Raw genomic sequence first — 12,988 nt, forward strand, 5'->3', positions numbered from 1 at the left:
CATCTGTGAACTTTTTTTGAAAGAGTCATAACTTGCATCTAATATATGGTGCACTTATTATTCTTTTCTTTGTATTTGTACTCTTGTTGATTGAGGGGAAGAGAGAGAGAGAGAGAGAGAGAGAGAGAGAGAATCTAATTAGGGTAGAACTGAAATAATATACTGATTGTTTTTTTTTTTTTTTACTTACAGTAGGTTATTCAGTCTCTAGTATAATGGACAGGAATAGAATAAAATTAAACTCTATTGAATGAAATGGATAAGTTAGTAATGAAATATAATAAAAAAAATATTTTTCATTACTTGATTATAAATGAAAAAGAGTACTTTAAAAGCACAATAATAACCTTATTATCCGTAAATATAATAAAAAATGTGAATTATTTAGTTATTCAACCAAATTAGATTTCACATCCATTTTTATTCCATCAATTATGTATCAATTTAAGGGAGAAAATTTTGGGGCTCTGGGAGATAAATAATGGAATGAAATAGATGTTCTTAGTTTAAAAAAAAAAATAAATATGTAAATATTTTCTCAGTAGCCCAAAAAAGTGGCATCTAAATTGCAGGTCTAAGAATACTCTTGATCTTAGTTAAGAGATGGATAAGTATTAATTCTATCAATACTCTGTATACTTCCTGGTTGATGATTGATGAGATTGATTTATTCCTCACCTAACTGATGCATTGAAGTCTCTGTCGACGACAGTTCTGCAACAATTCTTCCTGACCCTGCGCCTGAAGATACATCGATACCTCTCCCTCGTAAAAATTCTACTAAGGCATATCAAGATCTCTCAATTGCCGGCCGGGCAAGATATGTTATATATTTCTTTTCTTAATTTGGCAAAGTCCATTAAAATGGATAGAAATTTAGACTTCAATGAACAATTGTAGAACTTCTATTTTCACTCAGTTCAAAGCTTAAACAAGACACCATTTTAGAGTTTCCAAAAGATTTTTACCATTAAGTCCCACAGTTTTCCTGCCTTAAGTTTGATAATATAACTAACAATTACAAGACAATTGGCTAACCACAGCAGTTGCTGTTCTGTTGGATTGGCTGTCCTTTCATCTGAACATTGCCACTTGACTTATTACCAGTTGGCTGGTTCCCCATTCTGCAAAATTAAGGGAAAAGTTGACATTTAGAATAGCCTAACATGATTATAAAAAAAAAAAAAAAATCAAATGATGTTTTCGAAATATAACACTTGTTTTCATGATATAGATGGTTCGCAGCCATTTGCAAATAATATAGTTTCATGCACCACAAGAAGAATGCCTTCCAACTGTTTGATGGTTTTGTTTCAATCTTGGCAGTTTAATAGATCTATCACATTTCTATTAACAGAGAACTCATCATCTTTTAGCAGAGATGACGGAGCTTCATACATCTATCACTTCCAGGATAGGAGGGTCAAATATAAATCGAGAAAGCAACAGATGAAAAGAAAAGAGCCTGTACAGCTGATCTTATTATTGATCATAATCTGATTGGTCAGATAACAACCTGATGGTCAATAACAAGACTATAACTCATCATTATTCTTGTTTTTTTTAAAAAAGACCATAACTCAACTGTTTTCCTCACCATCAACCAAGGAATGAAAGGAAATTATGTGAGACTAAGGAGAAATGGAAGTAAGCATTCAGTTCTCATGAATTCTGAAACTTGATTTCTCTATCTTTCATTTTAGAATGCAGGTGCCCACAAGGAAAAGCAAATCATAAATTTCCCTAGACAATGATTATCCCTCTGGTCCTTGTATAACTTTTTGAATTTTCGTAAAAATCAATATTATGCAACATTGAGTCAAATTGATAACTGGAAACAAAAAAAAATTGTCATATTCAAATTGGCAAGCAATCATGAAAATCAAAGGTATCGCAAGATAAAGTTGAATAGTAATTATACTTCTTCTTGATTTCACCAGCCATGGTCAAGAAAGCCTGTTCGACATTGATTGCATCTTTAGCACTGGTCTCAAGGAATGGGATCCCAAGGTCATCCGCAAAAGCCTGCAGTTTGAGTATGGGACAATAAAACAAAGTTTAACCAAATAATATTCTCAGCACTCATTTATCAAAAAGAAAATTCAATACTCATCAACAAACTATCATATTCATGAACATATAAGATATCTTATGACGAGGCCTAGTTGTGCTATTTTGAAAAAAGCAGATCATATGCAAACTAATCAATAACATTAGCACAACTTTATTAAATAAATTGTTGCACTTGGTACAAAAGCTTCCAACTTGGCAAATAATAAACTACACAGAGCATCTTACAACAGACTCACTCAGCAGAAGGAAGACTATTGAGAATATTTAAAATAAATAAGTCAATGCTCCATGAATCAAAATCACATACTTTACCTTAGCAGTTTGGGTGTCAACAACCTTGTTATCAACTAAATCACATTTGTTCCCAACTAGAAGCTTGCATACACTCTCATTTGCATATCTATCAATCTCATTCAACCATTGCTTGACATTGTTGAAGCTCTCCATCTCAGTTACATCATAGACAATCTGTTGCAATATATTCTCAGACACTTGAAGAATCCCATTTTAATAATTGAAGTGAAACCCGTGATAAATAAGGGAGAAAACCCTAAAACAAAATAGGGGGTAAAGGAAACAGTTGGAGAACAGTTTCTAATCCCAAAATGATAAAGAAAAGTTCCCACTATGATTCCATGAGCTCCTCTGTAATAACTGCTTGTGATAGTCCGGAAACGTTCCTGTCCAGCAGTATCCCACTGTACCAAAACAAGAAAGCAGTTAGAATAAGGAAAGATTTGTTTGCGAGCAAATTGTCAGGCTTTTGGAAAAGAAAAATGACAAACATTGTTCCAATAATCACTTCAACGATGCAGATGTAGTAATCTATATCAAAAACCAATAAGTCTCTCCAAATTGCTGAATCATGAATATCAATATTGAATTTCTTGAAAGTTCAGGGTTTGATACAATGTCTGCTTCAGCTGAATTGATTTTTTCTTAAATTCATTCCTGATTTGTAGAAAATAAAACTTGGAAAGAGTCCTTTTTCTCACATAAATCACTCCTTATAGTTACGGCTATTCAGTTATTCCTTAATTTGCTGGTTATAGATACTAATAATTACAGCTGGCTGTTAGAAAAAGAAGTGAGCCCATAACACATAAGCTATGGTCATGTTAAGTGATTGGTTATATGAACATCTTATTCCCAATTAATAGAACATGACATTTGCCAAGAGCGCTAGTTCCAAATAAATTCTCATTTAAGGAAAATAGAATTATTCCTTGACTTGGTAGTCATAGCAATTATAGTTCATACCGTCCAGGAAGAATTTCTTTGATGCAAAATTGAGGCCACGAAGGAGTGGTTATACATGTGAATGCTGACAAGGGTGGCCATTCAATGCATTATGCGTGGATTTGTAACAGGCATATGAAAATATCAATTCCTCAACGATGATTCCAGCCCACAAGAGAAATATTTTGAAAGCTATCTCAAATATAAGCTTACATCGGATATTTTGAAAAACAAAATAAAACAGTGAAGTCAACCCAACTAGGTTGGCATGGAAGTTGACCTTACATCTGAAGCGTCTTTAGAATGCAAGTAACTTTTTAGGGTCATGCAGGAGAAGTGCCAAACAAGTTCATCAAATACACACTATTAAAGTAACAGACATAAGACACAAAACACAACTTGGGTCAACTGGAAAATCTAAACTACGCAAACAAGCATCTGTTTTTAGAGTATGTGCGAGTGCGTGTAGATTCCTTAGAATCACAAGAACTCCAACAAATCCGCGGTATGCCATGTGATAGGAAGAACATAGCTCCTGGGAACAGATGGATCATTGTATCCATTTCACTGGAGCCACAACCCTTGCTCCCTTCTCTCCTGAAGTTTTCTTACTTTTTTGATAAGTCTCCTCAAGTTAATCAATATCTTCAAGAAACTACTGACCGCTACTCTTAAGCTTGTCTATCAAGCTTCAGGCACTGTGAAAGCTTATCACTCCATAACCCATCATAACAAACAAAATAAATGATAATTTAGACAGAAAAAGAAACCTGAATGATATTGTGGATGTCCAAAAAAGTAATAAATAGAGCCACATTACAGTGAAATGCATATATTTGACAATAAAGCAGCATTAACTCACAATCTGCAGCTTGATTGTCTTCCCATCCAGCTCAACCGTCCTGATTTTCTGTTAAAAATTGCTTAATAACTTCAAAGTTCGTCAACAAGAAAACGCACATAAACCTGCATACACTTAAGAGTGAATTACTTACGAAATCAACTCCGATGGTACTGATATAGCTGTCTACGTAAGAATCATCCTGGAAAATTTATGACAACCAAACAATAAGTTAACTTTAAACCCTAATTAAGAAAAAAAATCAACGTCTAACGCATGAATATTCAATAATGCCTCGTTTGCGGATATCCAAAGAACCAAAATCAACCAAAGATTTAAGAAAAAACTAAACAAACTACTACTTGCAAAACTTAAAAAAAAAAGGAAAAATTAAGTTTTAACGAGGTCAAACTCACGGCAAATCTGAGAAGCAAGCACGATTTTCCAACAGAAGAGTCTCCGATCAGCAAAAGTTTAAACAGATAGTCGCTGAAAAAGAAAAGGAGTGCATTTACATAATTGCAGCGTATGAATTATGATTAATAATTACAAAAGCAAATGGAGGAAGAAACAAAATGAGGCAGATAAGAAAGGAAGAAAAAGAACGGGTGTTTGGAGTAAGAGATAACGACTTACTACTCGTTGCTCATGATTAGGCAGGTCGTTTGGATCGAAATAGAAAATTTTTAGGAAAATTTTCTGTTGAAGAACAAGCAAGGGAAAGTTCTTTTGTGGTCTAAGTTTAGCCCGGCACGGCTCTCTACGTATATAATCCAAAAGACTGAGGGCATATTCGTCAATTTATATGAGGAATACACTAGCATGCTACATTCAACTCCATCTCCTTCACTCTCTCTCGTCCCTTTTATTTTCTCGGACGCCCGAAGAAGCCCGGTGCTGCATTGATCAGTCTCGACAGCGGCAGTTTCTAATATTGCCGGTGTTCCAATCTCGCCGAACCGGTGCCTGCGCTGCTCTACTCCTAGGTAACTTCTTAACGCACAAGACGCCGCTTTCTTTCTAGTGCTCGTTGCTGTCTGTTGGCAAATCTTTGTGCCCGAGGCTGCATGGAGTTCCCCTTTTGGAAATCTACGGCAACCCAGTTTTTTGATTCGTGGGCTCTTGGTTTATAGTCTATATCTATGAATATGAGTTATGGGTTCATGTTTGTTCTTGTTTGTCTTTTTGTTGATGGATTTTTTATATTACTTTGCTGAAACTTTGTGTTATTAGGGTTTTCGAGTTCAAGTTTTCAAGTCAGGCATCAAATTTATGCAAGTATGAATAAATATCTCTAATTGATTGTTGTTTGAGTTCTATGATGTAATTCTTGATGGGAGAAATTAGTAGTCTGAAGGATTGTTGACGCTCAAATATCTCTAATTGATTGTTGTTTGAGTTCTATGATGTAATTCTTGATGGGAGAAATTAGTAGTCTGAAGGATTGTTGACGCTCCAACGTGATAGTTTTTTTATTTCGTTGGAACTGTAGAGTTTATTTGAAATTAATATTGGGAGAGAACAAAATCCCTTCCAAATGATGAAATCTTGGAAAGAGTAGAACTAGAAAAATACATTTTAAATGTTATTAAAATTGATAGAATTTAACATGTATTGTTTTAATTCTACTTGTAATTCTTAAGAGGTCAATTTTTATTTTAGAAAGAATTTCTATCCTTCCTCACTTGAAATAAGTGTTCAAATAAATTGTACATACAAAGTTCATCTATTCCAAACATACCCTTAGTCTTGGTACAGAGACTATCTTCAGCAAGATCTGTATACGGATATTATACTATTCTTAATGAATTGATGTTTACCTTCGACAAAGATCTTCATGTTTATTTGTCTTTTTGCTGCACAGAATAATGGTGATTATTTGTCTTATCATATTTAAATTTTCACCATTCCAAATGAATTAAACAAGTCAGAATAAATGGTGGAATGAAAAATTTGGATGCTTTGTTACACTTTTTATATGTTGGTCTATGATAGAGTAAAAGATAAATATTAGGTAGTAGTTATAAGCAATGAAGATTTTAAGGGACACAAACCAAATTATCAAATATGTTCTCATCTTCACACGTGTTTTTTTTATGGGGAAGGGGAGGAGGAGAGGGGAGAGGTCATGAGACGGTTGGCAGGTAGCATTCCAGGGTGGAACTGGGTTGCTTACCTACTTGTCTTGGGTACGAGACGGGCATAGGTAACCAGTAATTTTTAATAGGGCATATGGAGAGGATAATATTCACCCTATTACATCTCTAATTACATCATTCCAGAATACAAAATAAATCTAAAATCATATATTTCTTATCCAAAAGAAAAAAGATACAATATCTCCTCCTTCCCTCTCGTCAATCACATTTCTAGTCTCTACCCCCTTCTCTGGTTCTCTGTATGTTACCAAAAGTAATACCTCTGTGTGTGTGTTTGTGTATTAGAATCCACCTTAATCAAGGCTTCTTATCTTTTGGTGGGCGATGAATGACTACATGTATACAGTACACATAGTTTAATTGAGAGATTGAAGAAGAGTGGACAAGAGTAGAGAAGGGATTATAAGCTATAAATCAATGAGTGCATCATTACATTAAGAGTATATTCAGTGATTAGTAAGACATGAATCTTGATTGAAACCTTAGGGTTCTTTTTCAAGATTCTGGCTTTGCAGTATAATATGTTGGGAGCCCTCGTAAGGTGAGAAGGGCCTTTAATTTCTTTATAGATAGATGTCAAGGAAGCTTTGAAAATGGAGGATAAAAATTGGTTGCAGCTTTTAGTTCATCTGCTAAGCAGGGTTATTTTTTTATTAATGTATTATTGCTTCTGCACGAATATTTGCTTGTTCCTGTGTGTATATTGCTTAGATTCTTAACATTACTGACTTAGCTTTGCTTCGGAGATCTTTGTTCATACCTTAAAAGCTTTACAGAGGAACTTATACTCATATGCTGTGTTATTCTGTATTTTCTTTTTCCTGATGGCATTCTAGCACTTTTAAGTAATTGGCTGTATGAATGCATGAGTTAAAGTAAAACTTCTGCAGAAGTTTTTCATTTATATCAATTTTGTGAAAAGTGGCTGATGTAATAATCTCAGTTCCAGTAACTCATTTGGTTTGCACCAATCAAAGTAATGTATAGATGGATCAGTATATTAATTATTAACATACTGTTAATAGTCAGCCTTGCTTTTTTGTCTAATAAAAAAATTTCAACAACTAAATTGGGAAAAAACCATGAATGTTGATTTCTCAAAGAAAATTTTTTTAAACATTAATTAATGATTTAATTTATACATATTCGGCTTATTTCGAAAAAAAATTTATACATATTCGGGTACTCCATTTGTTTGTTATTTGGTTTGTGTTTAGTATTAAGAGGTGATAATATGAACGTCTCTAATTTTGTAGGATAGGAGAGCTTCAACTTTGGGCTGGAAATGCATCCTCCTTTGACATTGCATAGGCACCAAATGTGTGCTGAAGTGAGTTTCTCTCTTTCACTCTCTTATTTGTAGTAATTGACCCTACTGGAATGCTTCCAATATGCATGAATTTTCTCCATTTTTATATGGGGTCTAGTGTGTGTGTATATGCATATATATTCACTCTATTTATTGGAGTTGTGGTTAGGGAGGTGAGGTTCAGTTTGATCTCTGAGCAAAAGGGTCAATCTGGGAAGAAGGCCATCTTTCCCAAAGTTAGTCGTCACCTATCATGTACCTTTGCAAGCAGTTGTCGATGTTCAGTTAAGCATCAATTTAAATCCCCTAGACGGTTTTCTAATATAAGATTTATAGAATGAGTTTTATTGGTTTATGCATCTAAATTGATGCAATTAAGATTTACTAAGTCATTTTTAAACATAACCAAATGAGAATCAACATGACTGCCATGTTCTCCTCTTCTTTTGGAGGTGGCTGTTTGGGAAAACTTCTCTATTGTTACGAGTTTTGCTTTATAAAGTAGGACAAATTACCAATTTACTCTCAGAACTTTAACACTTGTACAAGTTGGTTCTGATAATTTTCATTCATGTTAACACTTAATTTTCTTTCATTTCTTAATGGAAAAAGTTGAAAAACTAATTTATTAATTTAATTAATTAGTCAAAGTCATTTTTTTAAGTTATCTTTTAAAGTGTTCAGATATAACCTAATCAGTTTCAGCTTTTTATGTTAGAAAATGGAAAATTTTGGATATTTGAAACAAATAAAAATTGTCAGGAACCAAATTGTAACGAAACAGACCATCAAGGATCAGATTGTGCCGAGTATCAAATTTTAGAAACTAATTTGAAAATTTAACTTATAAAGTATTATCTTTACCCATCTGGTTATTTAGGTTGTAGAAGCATCCTTTGAAGTTTAAGAAGATTTTGTGCAGATTATTGAGCAGTTTCAGAAGTGTCATTTAGACCATCCAATTGCAAAATTCTTTGGTGAATGTACAGAACTTAAAGTAAAGCTTGATCGATGTTTCCGGCAGGAAGTAAGTTGATAAATAAATCATCTTTTTATGAGGAAAGCAATTTTAAATAACTCTGCAATAAGATCTCTGATTTTTTTCCCCAGAAAGCTGTGAAGAGGAAGGCTAACTTTGAACAGAGCAAGAAACTGCAAGAAAGGCTAAGAGCTGTGAGGAAGGAAAACGCAGAGCAAAAGTTGTGAAGAGATGAATGCACAAGTTTAATGTTTAGGTGGAATTTATGCAGTCCCTTGCCCCAAACTGCACATTGATCCCATGAGAATATACAACTTTAAGTAGAGAACTTAGAGATACCAATGCATTTTTCATTACAATTTCTTAATTTTTCTGGGAATATTATACTTTCCCCTTGAGTCTTCTTTACAAGGAAAGGAAAAGCAATGGAATCAGTTACAAAATTGTTTAGTCGCTTCTTTTGAATAAATTTGAAGTGCATATTCTGAGTTTTCGAATGAAGCCGGGTGGGAGAAGATTTCCTTACTTGTTTCTTGTATTGAATAAATTTGCAGTGCATATTCTGAGTTTTTTGATGAAGTCGGGTGGGAGAAGATTTCTTTACTTGTTTCGAGTACGGGATTAGAACAGAGAAGGAAAAAAGTGATTTCTTATACTCGTGCCATTGTCATTCTTACATCCAATTAATCGAATATCATGTTGTTTTTATTGCTTACTCAAAGAAATTTTGTTGTATGGTAACCAGCATCCAGTTTTATTTGTCCAATAATGTTCTCTTTGTATTGTTTGCTTAATATATTTAAGCTATTATATAAATTGATAATCTTTGTATTATATAAATACAATGTATTCAATGATATTAAAAATATTAAATATTAAAACTTAAAATTTTAAAACGAGAGAGTCAGTTTTATTTTTTAAAATTATTTTTATTATAAAAAAAATAAGTATTTTGATAATTTATTATAGTGTTTTTGTATTCTCATGAATAAAATAAATAAATATATTTATATAAAAAAAAAAACTATTTCTGAAAAACAGACAAGGAATTATATATAATAATTTAAATTAATTTTACAATAACATATTAAATTGCCACTTTTTATATTTTTTATATACAAAAATAATTAATTTTCTACTTAAATAAGATTTTTTTTTCCATTGTAAACACACTATAATTTAAAAAAGAATTTTAATTAAACTATTTTCTTAATTAACTCCATATTTTTCTTAGATGATCTTTATATAATTTACTCTTGTTTCGACCTTGGCCCGAGTAAATACCCCATGCGAACATAATTAACCTTCTATTTGAAACCCGACCCGGGTTAAATTATAATTTGTTGCCCGGCCCGAAAACGACCTAACCTAGACAGCACCTATATATAAACACAGCTTCTTGTTTCTACAAGGGTTTCAAGATCGGCGGAAGAGAGTAAGAGAAGATGCCGGCTGGTCACGGTCTCAGGTCGAGGACGAGGGATTTGTTCGCTCGGCCATTCAGGAAGAAGGGTTATATCCCCTTGACAACTTACCTCAGGACCTATAAGATCGGCGATTATGTGGATATCAAGGTCAATGGCGCCGTTCACAAGGGCATGCCTCACAAGTTCTACCATGGCCGAACTGGACGCGTATGGAATGTTACCAAGCGCGCCATCGGTGTTGAGATGAACAAGCAGGTATTGCTCACAGGCCTCTCTCTCTCTCTCTCTCTCTCTCTCTTTATTTTCTTTGGTGATTTCAGTAAGGATTTCTTTTTGGAGTTCTGGTTATTTGATATTCATCTTGTTTAATATTTCCACTTATTTTGGTATAATCATCACCTATTGTTCCGTAGTTTTACGTTCTGTATTGAAAATGGTGATTTTTGTTTGAGAATCAATATATTGTTGCATCGCTTTTTCATTAATAGATCCAGGTTAAAAATCCGGTTTTACTTAATTCAGTCCGTTTAGTGTGCTTAGTTCTCTTGTCGAGAAATGATTACATATTTGGTTGTTTATTTATTTATATATTCATTTCTAGGGGAACTGATAATTTGGGAAGTGGATTCGATAGCAAGCTGACATATTGCTTAATTTTTATGAAGAAATTCGCATTTCCAATATTCTTTAGTGACTTTCTTAAGTTAATAACTTCTGATAATCAGTTATAATCTCAGTTCCTTTTACACTATTTATGCGATATGGAGGTTCAAAGTATTCTAACTTACTTTGCATTTTTTGGTTTCTGAAAATTTGGTATTTTATTTTTTTTTCATGGGCTTTGGGGGCGTTTGTATGGTGCTACATTGTTTGTTTCCTTGCTTTCTCAAAGTGAGTATTTTAATTGCAGGCTGAATCTTTTTTGCTATATTTTGTGGTTCTGAAAATTAACCTTTGCTGTGATTTTATACAGCTTAACATATTTTGAGGTTTGTCAGCGGTTCTGGGTTTTAGGCTATCAAGGATTCTGTTCTTGTGCTGATGTTGAATTCATCATTTATGGTTCTGGGTTTTAGGCTATTAACGATTGTGTTCTTGTGCTGATGTTGAATTCATCATTTATGGTTCTGGGTTTTAGGCTATTAACGATTGTGTTCTTGTGCTGATGTTGAATTCATCATTTCGGGTTCTGGGTTTTAGGCTATTAAAGATTATGTTCTTGTGCTGATGTTGAATTTGTCATTTAGGGTTCTGGGTTTTAGGCTATTAAGGATTCTGTTTTGCTGATTTTGAATTCATCATTTACTTGATTGTTTTAAGATCACATGCATGTATATTATGCAATGTTTTAGAAATAAATTGTGGTCGGATTTGCTTTATATTTGGATGGTTGAGGAAGATTTTATGCAATTGGCTTCAGGTGGGTAACCGCATAATCAGGAAGAGGATCCATGTGCGTGTGGAGCACGTGATGCCTTCAAGGTGCACTGAAGAATTCAAGTTAAGGAAGATAAAAAATGATGAACTGAAGGCAGATGCCAAGGCAAAGGGTCAGGTCATAAGCACAAAGAGGCAGCCAGAGGGCCCAAAGCCAGGTTTCATGGTAGAAGGTGCGACATTGGAGACGGTCACTCCCATCCCGTATGATGTGGTTAATGATCTCAAGGGTGGATACTAGTTCTATCACCATCTCTTTTTGTTCTTTCCTGGTTCTTTTTTTTGTTCTTGTAGTTCTAAACTTTTATGGACTCATATAATGTTTCTTGAGTAGTGTTATTTTTGAAGAGAGTACTTCATGAATTAGGGATTATTTGTATCATCTTTAATGTTAAAACGATGTTTTTCTTTGCAAAGTTAATGTCTGATGGGTTGCAGAATGTTTACCATTAACCCTTATGATCTTAGGGTTTGCAGATTATTCAGCTGAAAGGATCAAAAGATGGTTATGGCCTATATATATATACCTATTAAAGGGGACTGCTCTTATGTCTCTAAAGCTTTCTATTATTGGAAGAGTAAAAATTTGATATTTGTCTACATTTCACTATATATATGTTTTTGGTGTTATTTTACAAAAAAAAAATTACTAGTTTTAAATTTGTATTCTTATTATCATCATATCTTATTTAAGTTTTATAACATGTTAAAAACTAGGCTCTAACATTTTCTCCTGCATAGTTGTACTTCATCTATCAAGGTATAATCTATATGTTTTATCTCAATTAATTCATTATATTAATTTAATGTCGTAATATTATTTTTATTATTTTTAACATCTCTACTTGCATATTATTTTCATAATCAAATTTTTTATCTCATCTTTTTTAAACTTGTGTGTATATATTCCTTTCTTTTTTTTTTTTGTTTTTTGTATTTTTAAAAACAGTCTCTTCTTAGTCTTGCTCTCTTTTGAGATCCAATTAATATCATTTGATTTTTCATGTACTTTTTGAAAAAACAAATCAAAATTTTTCTTCTTCATTAGATCCATCCAATGTCACTTGTGAATTGTTGAGGTAGCAGGTGACGTGTCGAGTGACCGCCACGTCATTTAAATTTGCCGATTTGGACACCATGTCAGCGCCTATGTAAGCAAGCAATTCTTTTTTTTTTTTTATAAATATTTTCTTAACTAAGGTTTTGTTCTCTTAGGTTTTTAACGATGCAACTTTTTATATTTTAAAATACATATCAAATAATTTTTTTTTTTACGTTTCATAACCTTTATATGTCCATCTCTTTTTAATTTTTTTTTTACAACATGTTAATTTGTTATTTATTTTCAATTTAATTCATGGCCTCTGTAAATATAAATTGTAAGAAGTTTTAAGGAGTTCTTGAATTTGAATAGAAAATAATTATTATTCTATTAACATAATTATGTTCATCTATTATTATTATTATTATTATCCTCTTTATATTTTAGTCTACTTTTTTTTTTTTTATCTACATAGTTTTTTA

The 12,988-nt window shown here is 32.8% G+C and overlaps 3 protein-coding genes across 4 annotated transcripts; 2 read left to right on the forward strand and 1 right to left on the reverse strand.

The window, feature by feature from the left end:
* Positions 1–882: 882 nt before the first annotated feature.
* Positions 883–4,957, reverse strand: LOC110809947 (ras-related protein RABD1). The gene is made up of 8 exons (XM_022035938.2): positions 4,790–4,957; positions 4,570–4,642; positions 4,308–4,355; positions 4,175–4,222; positions 2,700–2,771; positions 2,386–2,541; positions 1,922–2,025; positions 883–1,124 (listed from the first exon to the last, which is right to left on the reverse strand). The coding sequence occupies exons 1-8, from the start codon at positions 4,801–4,803 to the stop codon at positions 1,034–1,036; spliced, it is 606 nt and encodes a 201-aa protein (XP_021891630.1). The 5' UTR covers positions 4,804–4,957; the 3' UTR covers positions 883–1,033.
* A 27-nt stretch (positions 4,958–4,984) lies between these two features.
* On the forward strand, positions 4,985–9,125 carry LOC110809933 (Cytochrome c oxidase biogenesis protein Cmc1-like protein). 2 transcript variants are annotated; one of them, XM_088213810.1, is made up of 5 exons: positions 5,010–5,139; positions 5,387–5,431; positions 7,569–7,642; positions 8,544–8,648; positions 8,732–9,125. In XM_088213810.1, the coding sequence occupies exons 3-5, from the start codon at positions 7,598–7,600 to the stop codon at positions 8,825–8,827; spliced, it is 246 nt and encodes an 81-aa protein (XP_088069936.1). In that variant the 5' UTR covers positions 5,010–5,139; positions 5,387–5,431; positions 7,569–7,597; the 3' UTR covers positions 8,828–9,125. The 2 variants fall into 2 exon arrangements, with proteins under 2 accessions (XP_021891611.2, XP_088069936.1); XM_022035919.2 differs by lacking the exon at positions 5,387–5,431 and having other exon boundaries at positions 4,985–5,139.
* Positions 9,126–9,999: 874 nt separating this feature from the next.
* Positions 10,000–11,880, forward strand: LOC110809983 (large ribosomal subunit protein eL21z/eL21y). The gene is made up of 2 exons (XM_022035983.2): positions 10,000–10,282; positions 11,448–11,880. Exons 1-2 carry the CDS (start codon positions 10,046–10,048, stop codon positions 11,703–11,705), a joined length of 495 nt encoding a protein of 164 aa, XP_021891675.1. The 5' UTR covers positions 10,000–10,045; the 3' UTR covers positions 11,706–11,880.
* The last annotated feature ends 1,108 nt before the right edge of the window (positions 11,881–12,988 follow it).

Source organism: Carica papaya, chromosome 2 (genome assembly GCF_054855325.1).
Source record: "Carica papaya isolate Zhongbai chromosome 2, ASM5485532v1, whole genome shotgun sequence".
NCBI classification, from domain to species: domain Eukaryota; kingdom Viridiplantae; phylum Streptophyta; class Magnoliopsida; order Brassicales; family Caricaceae; genus Carica; species Carica papaya.

Bases quoted from the DNA above. Each gene is read 5' to 3' on its own strand.
- LOC110809933 (XM_022035919.2), top strand. From the start codon at position 7,598: ATGCATCCTCCTTTGACATTGCATAGGCACCAAATGTGTGCTGAA. The intron at 7,643-8,543 runs GTGAGTTTCTCT...GATTTTGTGCAG, and splicing joins GGCACCAAATGTGTGCTGAA to ATTATTGAGCAGTTTCAGAA. The intron at 8,649-8,731 runs GTAAGTTGATAA...TTTTTTCCCCAG, and splicing joins ATCGATGTTTCCGGCAGGAA to AAAGCTGTGAAGAGGAAGGC.
- LOC110809983 (XM_022035983.2), top strand. From the start codon at position 10,046: ATGCCGGCTGGTCACGGTCTCAGGTCGAGGACGAGGGATTTGTTCGCT. The intron at 10,283-11,447 runs GTATTGCTCACA...AATTGGCTTCAG, and splicing joins GTGTTGAGATGAACAAGCAG to GTGGGTAACCGCATAATCAG.
- LOC110809947 (XM_022035938.2), bottom strand. The intron at 4,356-4,569 runs GTGAGTTTGACC...TAAATTTTCCAG, and splicing joins GCTTGCTTCTCAGATTTGCC to GATGATTCTTACGTAGACAG. The intron at 2,026-2,385 runs GTAAAGTATGTG...CTCAAACTGCAG, and splicing joins TTGACACCCAAACTGCTAAG to GCTTTTGCGGATGACCTTGG.